At 40.9% G+C, this 19,223-nt stretch overlaps 1 protein-coding gene across 1 annotated transcript; it reads right to left on the bottom strand.

Moving 5' to 3' along the window:
- Nucleotides 1–11,784: 11,784 nt before the first annotated feature.
- Nucleotides 11,785–17,486, bottom strand: fezf2 (FEZ family zinc finger 2). Its single transcript, XM_034690109.1, has 4 exons — nt 15,493–17,486; nt 14,974–15,108; nt 14,735–14,867; nt 11,785–12,451 (listed from the first exon to the last, which is right to left on the bottom strand). Exons 1-4 carry the CDS (start codon nt 16,246–16,248, stop codon nt 12,198–12,200), a joined length of 1,278 nt encoding a protein of 425 aa, XP_034546000.1. The 5' UTR covers nt 16,249–17,486; the 3' UTR covers nt 11,785–12,197.
- Nucleotides 17,487–19,223: the final 1,737 nt, after the last annotated feature.

Genomic DNA, 19,223 nt, shown 5'->3' with positions numbered 1-19,223 from the left:
AGGCCTTGACTGTTGTCATGTTGTCTCACATTAAATAGAAGGCTGCTTGCTGTACACTAAGAGGAAACAACACTGGCCTTAAGGTAGCCTGGCCCGACTCCCTGTTGAGTAAACAGGCATAAGTGTAATATTTCCTCTTTAACAGTGCTTCACTCTCCTCACTGTGTTACTATACACACATAAGCTACCTCTCAGCTCTCCTATAGCTCCTGCGTACAGATGAAGCTTCTATCTTTTTTGAAATTCATGCTCTGAAAAGAACCAGCTTTCTACAGCTAATGTGAAAATTCTTCCCCAGCTGGACTTGAATAAACCTGAGCTGTGTTATTGCTCTTAAAGACGCCCAGTGGGGGAGTGTGCTTGCTGAATTCCACTTCAGTCACTGTATCGATTGAGCTTCCACGGATGTCTTTCTGCCGTCGCCTGGTCAAGTCAAAATGAGCGGTGCTATTCACATCGACTGATGGATTAGGTGTGCAGCTGAAAGGACACGTATGAATTTTGTGTTTGTGTACTTGCGCCTTTTGTTGATATTGATCGTACCTGGGCATGGATCCACACATGGTACCAGCGTGTTGTGTTTGAGTCTTAATGAAGTCCTTTGTAAGGCTCTAATCAGTTTACTATCACACACGGCTCGGGTAAACACTCGGACTGGTTGAGAAAAGCAAACAGGTAATCACTCTTGAGTTTTTCTGCTGCAGTAGACTGTCAAAATATTCTCACATCTGTCTGTTTGGTCTCACTTATTTCTTTGCAGCGTTACTTGTCACATGGTTGAGGAATACATCCAAGCAGAGTTCAACCTAAACCATGGTTTAAATGGCTTGTCTCCACAAAACGTTACTTTTCAGCCAATCAATACAGCGTGCACTGTATGTGGGCCCCTTTATCCATACTGTGCAACATTACAGTTTCACAAACATCCCAATTCCTTTGAGCACACATTAGTCAAGTCCAATCCTCTAACTCTTAAGTCTAAATATGTTCGTATGAAATGCATTTAGCTTCTTCATCCATACGCATTAATGCCAGTGCAGATATTTATTGCCTTCTCTAACCTACAAGCGCCTGCTTACTGGAGGTTGCACCACACAGGTGCAAATGTGCAATGGATCGAAATGGTTTCATGATGAATGATAAGATGTTCCAGTGGTATGCATACTCAATAGAAGGAGGGCATACTTTGTAAGAGAAGCTAGAGTACCTGCTACAGTACAAACAAAAAGTGTTCAATTTTAAACACTGAGGGTTGGAATTGTAGAATAAATTACGATACAATGCAATACTGGATAAATTGCCAACTTTAACAAAAATATAGGGATACAGGGATTCTGCAATAATTGACACACTGCAAGGCAATTACAATGCTTTATTATGATATCTGATTATCCCTAGAAAGCAAAATGCCTATTAAAGTAACAGTGCAGGACTAATGATGTTAGCTCCACCATGAAGAGTCATAAAGTAGTGATGGTGAGTCAAATTGGAGGGGAAATCTGTTTAGAGAGCCATGATAGCACATAGTCAGTAAGTGAGTTCATGTTAGACTAGTCTGAACCCAGTGATGTTGATCCTAGATACACAGAGGTGGTTAATCCCAGGACTGCACAAGACCCCTGTTGGAAACATTTGTCATTGGACCAAAAAGGTAAGAAACAGCTAAACATGCTACATATTTTAGACGGCTCAAAATACCTTTTGATTAAGCAGAAGGAGTACTTGTCTAATGTTTAACACGTTATTGTAAAACATGAGGACCATGACTGTAATATACTTGGTTCTTTTATGCCAGATTTGAATAGAAACATACCATGGTTAATCTTTGTAAGGACTTGTCTTTTGGCTCCGACTGCTCTAAAAACAGTCACTTTGTCCCCGTCCTTCAGAAACTTTATAATCAATGGGTTCCTGCCTTTGGCCACCGCGGAGAGCTCTTTCCAGTATAAGCTTAGAGCTTAGGGTTGGGAGGCCTAATGTCAATGGGTGTCCAATTCTTGAGGAAACAGCAGTCGTCCTCCACCTCTGCCCTTTCTGGGAGGTTAACCAGCCTCAACTTTCAGCACCTGGACCAAGCCTGGAGATCTTTCATTTTGTCTTCCAGGCCTGGACCCAAGTCCTGAGGCTGGCCACATCCTCTTCAGTGTTGGAAATTTAGACTTCTGCATTCATAATACACTCTCCACACTCTTTTATAACCTTCACTCCTTGAATAGCGATCAATAATAAGTTAAATCTGCCGGAGAAGTCAGTCTTTAAATCTTGAATAGCTGCAAGAATCGCCTTGCTTGTTACTCCTTCCATATGTCGGTCGGTCGATCTTGCCCGGCATTTGGTTAGCTTTAGCTTCACCATCATCCTTTGCAGAATTCAAGTCTGAACAGTTGTATTGCAGGCTCTTTGTGCAAGCTTTACCTGGTATGTTCCTGATGTCTTCGTGGTGACAAATTAAGTAATTAACTGGATTTTACTACACTTGAGTAGAGGAGGGAAATACGTGACTTTCTAGCTCTCCACCATTCTTCTTAAGTATTTAGCATCTCTTTTTGTTAAACTTAATGAAACATGTTATTTTCTGCTGTCATAGTGGATGCTCATCCTGTTCTGATCGGCCCTTGTTGTGTAGTATCATGCAGACTTTGATTGAGCCTGAGGGGGTATTTTAATTGTGTGAGCTTGCGGAGTGGTTCATCATTAGCACGGTGGCCTGAAGTGAAGAAGGAGAGGACATTTCCCAGCAGGGCCAGGTCGGGTCAAAGGGATTAGCTGTGGCACCGGACATCCCAAATCAAAAGATCCTCTCTAACAATGGCATGGCGCTCTAATACCACGAGAAAAGGGCTGAGTGCAGCCAGAACGTGATGCAGAAAATGGCTCATTTGTTTGCAGCAGCAGAGGATTACATTAATTTGCTTGTGATTAGTTGGACAAAGAGATGCATATTTGAATAGATGGTGTTCAGTGTGTGTTGATTTGTTTTGACTGAAAAAAGCAGGGTGTATTATTCAAAGTTTGTACCTGTCGCATTTGTTTTTTCTCACATAGAAAGATTACATCAGTGTTTTTGTTATATCAGGTAATCCAATAGCTTCTGGTGTTCTTATCACATCCAGTACTCCCAATGCTGCCTTAAAATCCAAGTCAGTGATCTCAGCGAGGGCACATCAAAATCACTTGAATAGTATTCTGGGGCCTCATTTGAATAAATAAATGAGTAAAACTTGTATTGCTCAAAGAGGAATTTTTTTTTTACCATGGGCAAATAAACACAAATGACAAAAGACCTTAAAAAACTACAGGACGGCACATAATAAACATGAAACACAGTCATTAAAGAAATACACAATCAGGCATGGGCTTGACCTAATGGTTAAATCACGCACCCATATAGCGGGCGGCCAGGACTCAACTCCAGCCTGCTCGCCCCCTCTCTGCATGTCACCTCCTCACTCTCTTTCAGCTTCCTCCTCTATCCACTGTCCTGATGTCTCCAATTAAAGGTGTAAAAGCCAATGTAACAGTGTGTGCAGGTAGGTACATAAGCTATTCAGACCAAATCAGGCTGTAAACATGTTTATTTTTACTGTAAAGATCAGATTTTTTGGATGGGGGTATATGTAGCTTCATTGCCTCAAGCGAACACTTGATGAGCTGCAGTTTTTAGCACTTCTGTATTAGTTTAATATTTCAAGACCAGAGATATCAGTATCAATACTGGCAAAAGTGAGTTTGAAATAAATCTGCAACAGCAAAAGTTCAGATTCATCCCTGTATTTTAACTGATATAAGTTAGTAATATAAGTAATGTGTTGACACAGTAACGAAGGAGTCCTCTTGTGCCTCACACTAGCTCTCATTGTTCATCTGTTGTCAGTTTCCTCTCTCCATCCACCAGTCCATGTGGTCTATAGCTTTGAGGATGAAACTTCATTTACTGATGCAAGAATGGTTCAAACAAAGCATGTAACTACTTATAATTATTATTATGGTAGTATCTTTTAATTATTTTCGACCAGCTAATGTTTTAAAAATTGTTGAGAAACACTAATAGCAAGCTTCCTAGTTTCTAAAAAATTTACTTTAAACATAAACAATCAATAAATATTGTAACTGGTAACAGTAACCAGGATTTCTACATTAAAAACAGGGTGACATCCCACAGCTGCCCCAGTGCAGTCTGTCAGCGCCCATGAAGGCAGTATTTTGGCTTCGTTTTTTCCAAATAAAGGCGATGGAGGTACATCATTCATATTTATGGGGATGGTGTAAACGGAGCAGTATGATTATCAAAGGTCTCTCACAGGAACAAATGTAGCAGCAAGTGCAATGTTTGAAATTTTAGGGACATAAAACAGGTTAAACATTATTAATCATAATTGTATGAACCATCATTGTCAGTAGTTTTGAGTTTGATCAGAAAAAGAGCAAAACCAGGTGGAGTCAGACTTCCATCACCCTCCTCCTCCTCACCTAAGAGAGATGGAGGTTCCCCTGTCGCTCCTCACCCTGGAGCTACAGACCAAATAGCCGGTTAGACGGAGGGATGGAGGATGGAGGTCAGAGAGTGGAGTTTGACAACAGATGAGCGATGAGAGCTCCCTCCCTGCTCCGTTCCCAGCAGCCCAACACTCCCCCTCCCAGCCACAAAGCACCTTCTCTGGGCCCGTCGTGCCCTTGACATGCCAAGGCAGGCGGGCAGCCACATCTCAGGGACAAGCTGCTGCCACTGTCTTTAAGACATTCTGATGAGGTTTTGGTGGAGAAAGGCTCGGGTTGACTTAGTAAAAGAATCTAAATGAGGAGGGAGTGAATGCAGCCGCTGTTCAATTGTAATCTGTGTGTTTGGCTGCGTCTTGAGTGGCTCATTTCCATGCATCACACCCTGGATTCCTCTGCGCTGAACCAGGATACAATCAAGGCTTCTGGTTATTTTTGAAGACAAATTAGTGTAATTTATGTTTTTCTACTTTGCTCTTTATCAGACCTGTACTATCATTGTGTTTTTAAACTATCTCACAATGTTTAAAGAGCTAAACGGTGGCTGGCTCAGTCCTCCATCCTTTCTACATCTTCTCATTTAAAGCAGAGCCAGAGAGTGATGAGAAGCCACTGCTCATTAACCCCACAGGAGAGTACAATGAATCCTGGAGGCTCATTGTGCTAAAGGGCCACAGCTTCCCTAACGAGGGGGGCGTGAGGGGTTTTCAGAGTCCAAAGCAGTCTGAGCAGAAACTTCATATTAACTTCAATCAAAAATGTTCGGTGTAACCTGGAAAGAAGCGACACATTGGGTCTCTAATGTTTTAGTAGTCCCTGCATAAGGTAAAATGTACAAAAGGGATGTCATGACGATGCTGATCATTTTAAAACATGCTGTAGCACCAATCTTGCAAATTTCCAACAAAGCATGCTTATAATTTTTTTCCCTAAATCTGTGTCCTGCACATCACCACAAGTTCACTTGGAAAAAAAATGTACCACAAGCTGCCAGGAGGATTTTCTAACCTGCTAAGGATAGATGTTAATCTTGCAATTCACAGAAGTTAACATATCAGTAAAGGTAGTCTGTAGAAATGGGAATATTTAGCAACATCATGAAGTCAGATTCTAGACTGAAACGCTCCTTTGCTCACCCCTTCTGTTGATGAAGTGATGGTGGCCTTGGAGGACAGGAAGCTGCTGCGATGATCCTCCATTTGTCAAGAAACTCCTATCAACAACAATTATCTTCCTCGTTGTCCAACCGGTGCAGCTACTCTCTAAATAAAAAAACGGAAATGTCACTAGTTTGTTCGTTCTGTGCTACTGTGGAAACATGGCAGTGCAAGATGGTGGCCTCCATGGAAGGGGACTCGCTCTTATTAAAATGTATACTGTTCGTTTTAAGCTAACAAATACAGTCAGAGTCAGAGGTGAAAATGTAATTTGTGTACATATTCTGTTTTTGTCTGCTGAAAAAGAAAACAGTTCAACTTTTTAATCAATAATAAAGAATTCTGACATTTAATTCAGAATTCAGAGATTCATTTAAGGTTCGCATGAGGAATAAATATTTTAGTGATAAAAAAAAAAAGTTAAAATCAGGAGGATTTAGTCAGTACTGTGATTTAATGTGAGGAAAAAAGTTAATTCTTAGTAAGAAACAAAACATGTTTTTTTTTACTGTAAGAGCTTCAAAGTCGGAACTCAATGAGCCCTCTCACTTTCTGTACCGACCAATAAAATATGAGAAGCTTGTTTTGCTGTCTAAATGGCCCATCGCAGAGCCTGAAGTAATGTTATCAGATGTTGTGGGAACGAAGTCTGCTGGCTGTATAATGACACAAACTGTCGTCACCCCTCCACCCTCTCTTCTTGAAAGAAAAAGAGCTGCCATAGTGCGGGGACGCTTTAATTGGAATTTCATGTGGGCTAAACTGAGGGGAAACTGATGTAAGTTAACATTTGGTGGACTTAATTGGTCCCTTTCTCTCGCTCCTCCTCGATCGGGCACTTATGAGCCGCTGCTGAAGCTTCCCGCTAATCTCCCATTTACAATCAATTCAATCCGCCAGACAAAAAGTCCGCCTCTCGCTTTTCTTCTCTTCCTGTCTCAAACGAGCTCCTTTGTGGGCCCTAAATTGCCTGAATCCCCCGGTGATCCCGGTGGCGGAGGGAGCAAAAGAAAGATGTCCTCATGCTGTTGTTGACAGCCGATTAGCGCTCGCTCCCGACCTCCTCCACGCATCTGTTCTCCTCCGCGTGAGCGCGCGCGCCTTCATTAAAGCACCCGCTCGTCAATTAACGTGTTTGTGGATGTGGAGCCGGTTGCTCAGATGATGAAGGTGCAGAAAAAAAAGTGCAGAGAAAAGCACAACCTGCCTGGCTTTAGGTTGTTTACTGCTCTGACACTGTTGTTAATGCCCTGCAGCCTGTGTGTGTTTGTGTGTATTTGTTTACGTGTGGATGTATGTGTGTGTATGTGTGTCTGTGGGCTGTCTGTTATTTTATCACACTTTGCTTTGGATAAAAATGACACATGATATGTTATTGACATACTGAGTTAATTAAAGTTGATGTATTAAAATGTTATTTTATTCTTATTATTATCTGGTTTCATAGCATTACCTGGCTGTTGTCTAAAACTGTAAGATACCTTTTCACTTCCCTTTAAAGCATGGGTGTCAAACGAATTTCAGTTCAGGGGCCACATACAGCCCAATTTGATCTCAAGTTGGCCGGACAAGTAAAATCACGACATAATAACCAATAAAGAAGGACAACTCCAATTTTGTCCCTTTGTTTTAGTACAAAAAAGTACAAGTACATTCTGAAAATGTTCACATTACATGAACTATCTTTTTTACAAAAACAGCTGTTGTATTTTTCGCCATGATGAGTCTCATAGTGAGCCAAATATTATATTCTTTAAGCACTGAAACCTGCTGTGAACACACCAAGCACACAAATTTCCCACTCACCTGCGTTGTTGAGGTGCGCTCCATCAGCACTATGATTGCAACCCCCAGAGAACAAATCTGATATAGCAGTTACTTTTATAGAAAAATTGTTGTTAATGTCTTCTCTGTAATTTTTTCATTTTGGGAAGTCATACGTGGGCCAGATTGGAACCTCTGGTGGGACGGTTTTGGCCCGTGGGCCGTATGTTTGACACACCTGCTTTAAAGGATTCAATCCTCTTTTTCATGTAACCCCGATCCCCAAAAATCTGGGATGCTGTGTAAAATGTTATTTTCAAAAAACTTTGATGGTTTGCAAATAATCTAAACCCTATATTTGATTGAAAATAGTGTACAGAAAACATATTAAATGTTAACACTGACAACTTGTATTTTAAAAAGATGGTCCTGGGGCATGTTTACCATTGTGCAGCTTCACCTCTTCCTTAACAACACTCTATAAACATCTGGGAACCGAGGAGACCCGTTTCTGGAGTTTTCAAATACAAGATTTTGTATCAATTCCAGGCCGAGAGAAGTTGCTAACATTTCATGATCATGTTTATGAATGTTTCCTCTTTGCATGGTCCAGTTGTAACATGTATTTGGATGTTATTTTGAGTCCATGCAGTGATTTGCACTACAGAGTCATGTCTGTTTTTAATGCAGTGCTGCCTGAGGGCCTGAAGATCAGGTCTATCCAGTCTTGGTTTTGGTCCTTGTCCCTTTTGTACAGAGATGTCTCCAGGTCCTCTGAATCTTTCAATGATATTATTTAGACAATGAAATCCACTCATTATTTGCCTTTCACGCTGAGGAACATTATTCTGAAACTGCTGAACTATTTGCTCACATAGTCTCTCACAGAGTGGTGAACCTCTTCCCACCTTTACTTCTGAGAGACTCATCCTCTCTGGTATAATTGTTCTATACTCGTCGTGTGGCTAACCTATATATTAATCTGATTAGCTGGGAGATGTTACTCCAGGTGTTTTTTTTTTTAGCATTACAGAACTCTTTCAGTGTTTTGTTCCCAACTTTTGTTCCAAAACAGGTTTCTGTTCTTTTAAAGCCCCTGTGAGGAGTTTTTGACTGGTTGTAACAACTGAAATTTACAGTGATGACTCTTTAAGAAATCCAAATGCAAACAAGACATTCAAACTGAGCATTTCTACATAGTCGTGTTTAATGCCTGTGACCACTGCATAGGGTAGGTGTCATACGAGGGTATTCACATCAAACCCCCCTTTTTATTTACCTGTTTGTCAGCAAAGAGTCACAGCGAGTGATACGATTGACTGTTTAAAATCAAATGGAAGATGTTTTTTTATCTTCTTTGTCAGAAAACTCATCTTACTCATGTATTGGTTGGAATTTGCAAAGACGTAAGAGGTGTCTCTTTGTCAACAAGGGGCACCAAAGTTGTCACCCAAAGAAAGTTCCTCACAAGAGCTTTAAAACTGCTTTTAGCTTTGTTGAGATCATAACACTCATTCAAACATTCATTTTCTAACCTGAATTATTAAAGAAAAATGGTAGACTTGTTAATAATTTTACTAATTACTTTGCCCAAATAGACTTATATTTTCATTTGGTCTTCAGAAGGCCTTGATTGTATTGACATGTTGTCGTTTGCTGGTATTTCTCTTTGATACAGTGTAAAGATGTGGGTGAGGAGGAAAGTCTGGTTAAAGTTATGGGGTGAGTCTACATGAGGTTTATGTTTTATTTTATTTTATTATTGTTCTGATGCGTCTCTTTAATTGTTTTTAGATATTTATTGTTTAAATGTACTTAAAGCATGTGTCTCTGGGCGTATAATCCTCATAGTAATATCCAAAATGCTTTAGATAAAAAAATGTAATGGATGATTCTTGAGGCAAATTCGTAAGTTTGGTGTGTCATTTTTTAAGGCTAACCAAAGCAAGACATGAGTAGATTATTTATTCACCACAGTCAGAGGCCTCTGTGGAGAGAGCTCAAACAGCACAAAGCTTTGTGAGGAGATGATGCAGAGAAATCATTTTTAAGCTGCGTTTAGTGACTTGATAGTGACAGTGGACAGGACACATGAGAGGAGGGATGGGGGAGTGACATGCAACACTATTTCTTCAATCTTAGCATGCAACTCATCTCATCATCCCTCATTATCAGCTCTACTTAGCACTGATACCAAGAGGCGTTTCAGCACCAGAGAGTTGATTTGACCTTGCAGCTTCATTGTGAGAGTCTTTGGGCTTTTGTTAGCTCCACCAGATTAAAACAAAATACCATGAACCTGGAGGACTCACAAAGACGGCTGATGTCGCCTGGTGAAGCCCACATTTTCACGTTTCTTTATTTATCTGTCAGTCCACGCGCCCTCAGTGTGAGTGAACCAGGTGAGCAGAGCTGTGTCTGGTAATATTAGCCGGCCAGGCCTCTGCAGGCCTGCCGGCCCGGCTCAGCGCTAATTGGCTGTTAATAGAAAGAGCGCCATTTGGGAGCACGGAGCTGCCTCTCGACAGAATGTGTGCAGGGATAATATTGTTCCAGGAGCCGTGAGGAGAATAACTTGTGCTCTATTAACGCGGAGGCCCAGATGAGGAGCTGCGGCCTGAGTGCTCCATTATCTCCGCCTCTGATGAGCGGCTCCGGATGAGACAGTCCCCAATCAAGCCTCCCCAGGCCGTTTAACTGCTTAATGTAATTCGCTTTCAAGAGCCCATGTTATCTCTGATCATTTGCGCCATTACGCCTGAGTCAAGTGTAAATGCGGCATTATTAAGATCGTGTCTGTCAATAAATGATGAAACAAAGTGGCTGCAGAGTCTACAGAGGAGCCAGGCTGAGTCTATATGTGGCTTTCTAACAACGCTTCAAAATAAAAGACTCACCAAGTTTAGAAGACGGATGCCTCTACTGTAGAGTATTGAATGGTATATTTACATCTAATCAAATAAAGAGAAAGGCCTATCGTGAAATGTTAAATATATTTCATCAGTTTTTCTTCTTTTTGAGAAATTGAACATGTAATATATTCTACATGTGGGCTAAACTAAAGTTTTCGAAGTATTTTGTTATTTTTACAACAACAAAAAATGTAGAAATCTCAAAATATAAGAAGATTTGATTTGGACTAAAGTTTAATGTTAAAACGAAACTAAAGAAAAAATAACTCTCCCGTGGTATTTCATGGAGCCCAATAAGTATATATATTCCTTTACATTGTGTGCACAATATAATTATCTGGTGTGCAATCCTGTGGGGTAAATTATAATGCTGCACAATGTAAGGGGAACAAGGTTATATCTTGTTTGCTGGATTCATCATCCTTTGTGCACAAGTTTATATTTTGTGCTCACACGTTATTATCACCATATAGTGGTAATGTATGCAGATATAACTACTCTGTGTGCATTGTTTTATCATTTTGTGTAGAGTAGCTAATCATTTTGAGTGCATATTAAATCTTTTCACTCTTTTCACTGGTTAAATTTGCGGGCTCTTGATCATCAAATGTTTTAGAGCTGCATCTGTATGTCTGAATAATATTATGTAAATACCTTGAAGGCTTCACAGTCAGAACTATGTTTATTTATTTTTCACAAACAGTCTATATTAAAATTATTTTTCCTGACAAACTGGAAGGAAAAAAAAATTAAACCAATCTGAGGAGGTTTTTTAAAAATGTCATTAAAGCACCTGTGAGGAGTTTTAACCTGGTTATTAAAACACACTCATACTAATAGTGATACCTCTTGCCTAAATGAGCAAACATGATGATTAAAAAGAAGAGTGACTATTTCTATAGAGTTATGTTGAATGTCTGAAACCACTGCTGTGAAAGCTTTTCACACAGCACAGATTCTCAGTGAGTGATACTTCTGACTGTTAAAGGAGAGCAGGGGGAGATTTTGTCTCAAGAAGCATCATTTACACATGAGCAGGGCAAAAACAGCAAAGACCGCTTTGTCCACAGGGGGCGCCAACATCGACAGAAACAGAAAGTTCCTCAGAGGTGCTTTAAAGAAATACAAAATCAAAGAAAATACTTATTAAGAAATAAATGAACAATTCAGTAAATAGCTCAAAGCTGCTGGGTGCTGTTTTCTGTTTTGTTTTAAGTTTTAATGGGTTGTTTTTAATCCACTCCTTTTGTCTTTGTGTCTTAAGTCCTTATAATTGGATTTCTTGCAGTAAATTGTCAATTTTTTCTCAAATGCTGTTTAATTTCTTTACATAAAATATTTTCAAGTCTTGCACCAATCATGAAAAAGCCAACACAGGAAAATTAAATGAATGAAAAAGCAAAGATACAACTCTCATCGTATCATTAAGATTTATTTTCAAATACCTTCAAAAAAACAGAGACGACATGGCTCAAACATTCAGTTTTCTTTATAAGTTATAACTTATTCACATTAACTTTTTGTCTGTGAAATACACAACATGGCAATGATTCACATTTTAAATAACATTCTTTATTTCATAGCCTATTATTTACATGTCTATTATGAAGACAGATGGTGTCCTCCCTGTGTGAGGCCTGTGGCTGTGCAGAATAATAATCCCCTTTATATTCCTATGCTGTGTGTAAAGTGTGTGTTGTACCTTCTGCTCTGTTCTGTGTCACTGCAGGGAAACGACCCAAACAGAGTGTCCCACCTGTCCTTTTAAAATCTGTCCATGCAGGCCACAGAGGCAGGACATGTGCCAGTCTTTTTGTGGCCTGCTTTGATGAAATGCATTGTGGGACATGAGCAGCAGCAGTGTGCCTCAGCTCTGCAGCTCTCTGGAGGCCTCTGCGGCGGCCGCGCTGTAGGCATTGTCGTGCAGCTTCCTGATGTGCTTCTTCAGGTCGAAGTTGCGACAGAAGCCTTTGCCGCAGGTGGCGCAGGTGAAGGGCTTCTTGTCGTTGTGCGTGTGCATGTGGAAGGTCAGGTTGTAGACCTGGTGGAAGGCCTTGTTGCAGATGGAGCACTTGTACTGCTTCTCCCCACTGTGCGTCAGCTTGTGGTTCTTGTAGTTTCCTGGGAAATGAAGAAAAAGGTCATGAACATGAGCGCAAGAAAATATGAAGAATGCAGCCCCTGCAAGTTTAGACCTAAAACTACTGGCACTCATTTTTAAAGTATAGGTACTGTAAACAAAATATATCTACCTCATATTAACTAACCCATCAGTCACATAATCACATCTATATTCATATCATTCTGCATCCTGTGCACTCATCAGCACTGCACCATGGTTGCACATTACTAAAACAGTGAATGCTCACTTCTTGTGCAAAGAGAGCAAAGTTATACCAGAGTGCAATTCTCTGTTTGTGAATAAATACCTGAGAATAAAGCAGACTCTGATTCAGTCAGATTTCTTACTGTTACTGTTTAGTCGTTAAAATTTGCCAACCCCTCAAAAAATTTAAAGAAAGAAGTTTCCCATGACTTCTTTGAGCCTGAGGTCATGTCTTAATATTTATTCCGACTACTAGATTATAAATATTATTATTCAACAGAGAAAAAATGTGAAATTTCCAGGAGTTTGGACAAGCGGTTTGGTCTTTTTACCTCTTATTAAAACTATAAAGCATCTCCTAATGTTCAAGGAACTTTCCCAGCAAAGAGTGTGAATAATATCACATATAAGTGTCACAGCTTCTTGTGATTTTTCGTATATTATCAACATTACATGATTATTTTGTAATTGACCAAACATAGCCTGTGTCTTTTCTTTGTAATATATAATATGGCATCAAAAGAGGGCCTTTTTGAATGAATAAAAACAAGCACTGCAGCATCAGTGCAGCACAGATTAATACGAATAAAACTCATCATCCCTCAGAGATATGACTTTTAGGATCCAAACAGGCAATATTCACAATTAAAATGCTGTTCTTACATTATTATTAAATTTTTTATTTTTTGTTGGTGTCAGTTTGCATGCATATTTTAGTTTTTTGTACTTTTATGGAACCAATATTTTCAAAGCAAGTCAAAGAGGCTACTTGATTCAAGCAAACCTACAAAACAAATGCAGCTGCACACATTCATGGAGAGTGATATCAGATCTCCTCCCAGTGAAAATAAAGTGGGATCATTTTTAAAGTGCATCTAAAGCAGGAGGGGGGCAGTGAGCCTCGGTGCTGTTTACTGGGAATCTCAGAAGAAAGTGAGGATGAAAGAGTCCTCTCTCTCCTCCTTTCTTTTCCCCCGCCAAGGTCAGCAGTTCACCGTGAAGTTAGAGCCTCCTCAGTCCCTCCGCTCTGCCAAGCCTTCGTTAATCAGGGTTTTGTGTGTCGAAGTCAAGAAGTTGTCAAACTTTGTCAAAATCAAGCGCAAGCGACAAGTGAACACAAAAAACGGCCCGGTTCCTCTGACTGTGCCGGGGTCTGCAGCAGCTGACCCAGAGCAAATGCTGCCGTCTCAGAGGGAGAATTAGTCCGTGTAAAGTGACATGTCGTATTTCCACTGATCGCTTCAGTCTCATCGCAGGGCCTGCAATTATTTCCCCGTTCATTAGACTCTCGCAGATCACTCCGAGCAGCAGCAGAAGCAGCAGAAGCAGCATCAGCAGCATATGTTCTGATTGTTATTTCTGCAGCTCTGAGGATTCCTCCACAGTGAACACTCTGCTTCCCTGCAGCAGCACCGGAATGTGTCCACACAAACACACATTAATCCAAACCACTGCGTCCCTCAAGGACTGCACAACTGTCTTTGTTAGCACAAAAAAAATAATAATCCTGTTTCCTCATGCCAAATTAAACTCAGCGAAATCAACGCGCAAAATGCCCCTTTTATTTCTGAAAGCCTGAGACGAAGAAGAGCGAGTTTCATGTATTGACGAGACCACCAAAAAGAATTCCTCTGCACAATGGACAACTTTGCCACTCGGTGAGCCCGGATTTCTTATTTCATCTAGAGTCAGGCATCTCAAAGTGAAGGGATTTTACAGATACTGTCACGAACCTAAAGCATGGAGATGATCAACAGATGCCGAGAAAAAAATACGCTTCAGATTTAGAAATTTTATTTTTGGAGAAGCTAAAATAATACCACCAAAAAGGGGAAATTCTACCTTTAAGTCGCAATTAAAAAAAAGTTTTGTTTTTGCCCTGGTGCTAAGAGCAAAGCAAGAATGACCACATAAATATCTTCGGAATATTGAAATAATTTTAGAGGCAACCCAAAAACAGCAGCCAGAATTTTAAAAATGGGCACAATTGTTTTGTTTTTTCTCTGTTGTAATAACCATGCACATTTTAATCAGAAAATTGAACCTTTTAAGAAATAATTCCACACATGATTATTTACCTTTCTGGTGGAAACCTTTCCCACAGAACTCGCAGATGAAAGGTTTGTATCCAGCGTGGATCCGTACGTGAGTGTTGAGAGTCGAGCTTCTGTTGAACGCTTTTCCGCACTGGTTACATTTATGAGGCTTTTCCTGGAAAACGAAAAGGAAAGGGAAAAACATCAACTAAATGAAATAGAGATGTAATTTTAAAGCATTCTGATCCATGAAGATTGATTATAAACACTACGCATCTCACCTGCGTGTGGATGATCTTATGTCTGCACAGCGTGCTGGCCTGCCGGAATCCTTTCCCGCACACTTTACAGACGAAGGGCCGGGCCCCGGTGTGCACCGGCATGTGTCTGGTGAGATTGTAATGCGCGTTGAAAACCTGCAGAGAACACAAAACAACGAGGATTTTATAGCTATGTTTTTATTCTGAAAACAACAGCAGCGAATTGAACCTGAGACGATTTACAAACCTGCGTTAGTAAAACGAGTTAATTTAGCTATTAACGATTTTATTGACATTGACTCTGAGTATTTATTGATCTATTTAATGTTTTTCGTTGAGATAAAACACTTGAGAAGATAATATGATTTTATCTGAGTGATGTCATTTTTCTAAAATTACTTTAAAATGTTAGATGTGAATTATTTTGGAGTGAGCATTATTCCATAATTTACATTTTTGATTAAACCCACAGAATAGAAGGCCGACAGGAGCCTAAAAAAATAAAATAGAATGAAACAAAATATAGTAACATGTCTTTACCTTTCCACACACTTCACATGTGAAGTTTTTAGGTTTTCCGTCTGCGGGGCTGCTGCTCAGTTTACTGTGCGTCTTGACCCCGTTCTTCTCCGCGCTCAGTCCGTGGTTCTCTTTCACGATCTGGTCCAGCTGCCCGGGCAGATGTTCCTTGTGCGGGTACTGGGGAGTGGGTAGCTTCTCGCCCCCCACCCCGGCCAGCTTGGCGTTCTCGAGCAGCAAAAGTCTGTGGTGCGCGGATAGAGAGGCCTGGGCCTGCGAGCTGGAGAACCAGTGTCCCGCCAGCAGCTCTGACTGCTGGTACGCTGAGTCCAGGTAATTCAGATAGTACAGCGAGCCTCCGCTGGGCACGGCCACGGCCTGGTGGATCACCTGTGGTTTCACCACCCTGCTTCCTGAAGTCAGCAGTGGCTGTTTTAAACTCGGCTCCGCTTTGCCGCACATTCCGCAGTTCCCCTTGCATGGAGCGGCTGCAGAGCCGCAAAAAGTCCCCCTGAAACTGGCTCTCCACAACTCCGAGTAGTTCATCAGCGCCTTGGCTTGCAGGTCGTAACTGAAGGGCTGCAGAGGGATCATGCACGGGATCGGGGAGCAGAGCCCGAGCAGCTTCTTCCCCTCTGCCCGCTCATCTGCGCTCCCCTTCGGCTCCGAGCTCTTGGACATGATCCGGTCTATGGAGAAGGCCAGGGTTTTTGGAGCCGCCGAGGTTCCGGTCCTCCCGCAGGACATCACCGTCTCCACAGAGGCAGAACTTGCCATTTTGCTGTTGTTGTTCTTGTTGTTGTTTTGTTTGCAATCGAGCAGAAACTTGGCGTGAGCAACTCGCGGTGCTTTAGTCCGACCCGCTCCTGCAGCTGCCCCGCGTCCTTTCACTCTGCTGAGCTCCCGGCACCACAGACAGGAGGACACATCAGTTTAATAAGCACCTTGCTGTCACAGTGTCACGCATTTGCATTCAAATGGCCATTCCCCCTGCAACAATAGCATCCAGGGGTGATGGATTAATGCTCATTAACTAGTGCACACAAAATTAACAGGACATTACTGAGGTCGTTTGGGAAGAGAAGAAGAAGAAAAAGCAGACGCAGAAGAGGAGGAAAAAAAGAAAAAAATGTTGTAGTCGGAGCTCCTGGATGATGCTGGAGCGTAAAGTTCAGTCTGTGTTGGAGTTTAGCTCTTTAATGGTCGGGTGGGTGTGGAGAAACCAGCCGACTGCTCTCTGTCACACACTGGCAGCGCCCGCCCCTCATCAGCGCGGATCACTGTCTCCTGACATCAGCGGACACCCAAACTCTTAACTGGGTGACAGGGAGACGCCCTCATCAACCTGCCAGCCTCTGAAAAAAAATCTACACAGGGGCTGGCACGAGCTTTAAAGGCCACCATATGTCATATGTGGCATAAAAATGTAACCAAATGAGGAAGAAGAGCGATCATAAATGTGTTTCCATCACTGAGAACAGAAAGTGGAGGCTTGGTTTTCTTGCTTTCTTTGGTTGACAACTCGCTTTCCTTTTTCCCTTTTCACTTTGGGAAATGTTTTCAGTAATCCTCTGAGATGATGGGATCTCTCCTTTTCCACGCCGGATTATATACTTTCTTACTATTTGTATAAATTCGAGGACGTCCTATTTCCACCTGTTTAAGAGTGCAGACTCCCTTTGGATCCCATTAAACGTTGTTCCTCCTTCCCTCTATTGAAAAGAAGCAATTTTCCAGAGCGATTCAAGGCTCAACTCAGCGCAGGGGAGGCAAAAAAGAGAAAGAAAAAACACAAGCTCTTTCACTTTTAGCCACTAAAGCACTGCGTGAACCTGGTTTTGTGTTTTTTTCCCTCCCGAAATAGAGAGACGGATTAAAGAGGGAGAGAGGGGAAGAAAAAGACTTAGCCTGGACAGAGGTATACAGGGACAAATGAAAAGAGGCTTTTTTCTCTAAAGAGGCACAGGCCGACAAGGAGTTTGCTGGAATCCACTGCACTGTTGTTGTGTGAGAGCTACAATGAGCAGCAGCTCCTCTGTGCGCGACAAGGGCCGCCTTCAGTTCATGTGTTTGCTGGGCCATTTTACCTGATTAAGGGGGATGCACGGCCAATATACATAAAATAAAATTAATAATAGGATCATTTTCGGAGCATTGCTCCACCCGTCATCATACCTTTAGAATTATATGGCTGCAGGATTCTTCTAATGTCCGGCTGCTGCACCTAATTAAGATATAAGGTTGTTCTTTGTGGAAAAAATCTACCTTGGGATTAAGAATAATTAAAATATATGTATAGGCTATATAATAAGGATAACTTAGGACAGAAAAAAGGGTTGCATATCAAAAACGTATTCAAGTTGTGACTTTAAACTCTGTATTCTGGCTTTAATCTCAGCACCATGATCCATAAATAAATATTTTAACTACAGCTGTCAGCATTAAGTAATTACTGGGGATGTGCAAAATGTCCAAAATTAACATGGTATTCTTTTTTTAAGTCACGTACCTTTTTTGTCCCTTACAGCCCACCATAGTTAAGTTGCTGCAGTGTCTTCCTGCTTCTTGCTGCTTCTTTGATAGAAAATAACAACAGTTGTTTTATAATTGTCCAAAAATAAAATGCTCATTGTATCCTGTGTGATAAAGTGTGACGTTCATTACAAGGTGTGCATATGTAGTCAATATTTTATAACCTTACTTAATGATTAGATAGATTATAAAATCAAATCAGATTATCTTTATGGTTATGAATAAGAGGGACTTTTTTATTTCAATAATTGACACTATACAAGAACATCATCGACTTGAGACAGTTAAAATAAGATGTATGAAGTGGACACAACATTAACGATTCAAACCACAGACTGTTTTAAAAAAAAAAGAGATTGTCTCTGTTATGTCACACATTTGTTTCTGAAGCCAAATGGTGGAAGCTGCCATATTGGACATGCTGACTCAACTTAAGAAACCTGGTCAGAGGCAGTGAAGCTGAGGCAGCTGTAGCCACCTGGCAACTACAACATGCCCATCTGTTTATCATCTTAGCCACGCCCCTAATTACACATACAGAAATAAGCTAAAACCACTTCTTGAACCACGCAAACATGTTCACTTCTGCTGTAACAGTGGGCATGTTAACATGGGACCTAATGGGGATTCCTTGGCTTTTGCAGCCAACCTCATGTGGACACTTGGGGAACTGCAGTGTTTTTTTTAACTATGGCATTGACTTCATTTTGTAACGCTGAAGATTACCACTTGAAAATAAATGTCACTGACAATAACATCGCATCATTGTAATGTCATCACGCATGCTGACTCTCTCATAGTGAATCTTTACCTGCTGCATTCACCACGCCGCTTCACCTGACCTCTTGTAAACGGAGTACCTGCAGGATGAAGTCTTAAGAATCTTAGGAGACTTTCAGGGGTTTGGTGTATGTGTGGATACAACAAAAGTAAAACAATTTGGAGAATTATTCAAACTCCAGACCATTTCTTTTTCTAGCTCGCCCTCAAGATGTCTTGTGCATCAAATCAGTTTACTCTCCTCTCAGTTACCCATTCCAATTCAGGCTGTTACATATGGTTTCTCTTTTAAAATTGAATATATCTAAAAAATATATAGACACAAGTGTCAAAATGATAAAAATTGTACACCCCCAAAAAGTTGTCAAATATTTGAGATTCTGCATCTGCTCATTTCAGTCAAGTGTTTGTTTTATTTAAAATCTTTCTCTTTCAGCTCT

The sequence above is a fragment of the Notolabrus celidotus genome, chromosome 1 (genome assembly GCF_009762535.1).
Source record: "Notolabrus celidotus isolate fNotCel1 chromosome 1, fNotCel1.pri, whole genome shotgun sequence".
NCBI classification, from domain to species: Eukaryota; Metazoa; Chordata; class Actinopteri; order Labriformes; family Labridae; genus Notolabrus; species Notolabrus celidotus.
Note: the sequence above shows the minus strand (reverse complement) of the source record. Positions and strands in the feature narration are given on the sequence as shown.

Excerpts from the sequence above, each read along its gene's own strand:
- fezf2 (XM_034690109.1), bottom strand. The coding sequence starts at position 16,248 with ATGGCAAGTTCTGCCTCTGTGGAGACGGTGATGTCCTGCGGGAGGACC. Across the intron at positions 15,109-15,492 it reads CATGTGAAGTGTGTGGAAAG|GTTTTCAACGCGCATTACAA; the intron begins GTAAAGACATGT and ends TGTTCTCTGCAG. Across the intron at positions 14,868-14,973 it reads ATAAGATCATCCACACGCAG|GAAAAGCCTCATAAATGTAA; the intron begins GTGAGATGCGTA and ends TTCGTTTTCCAG.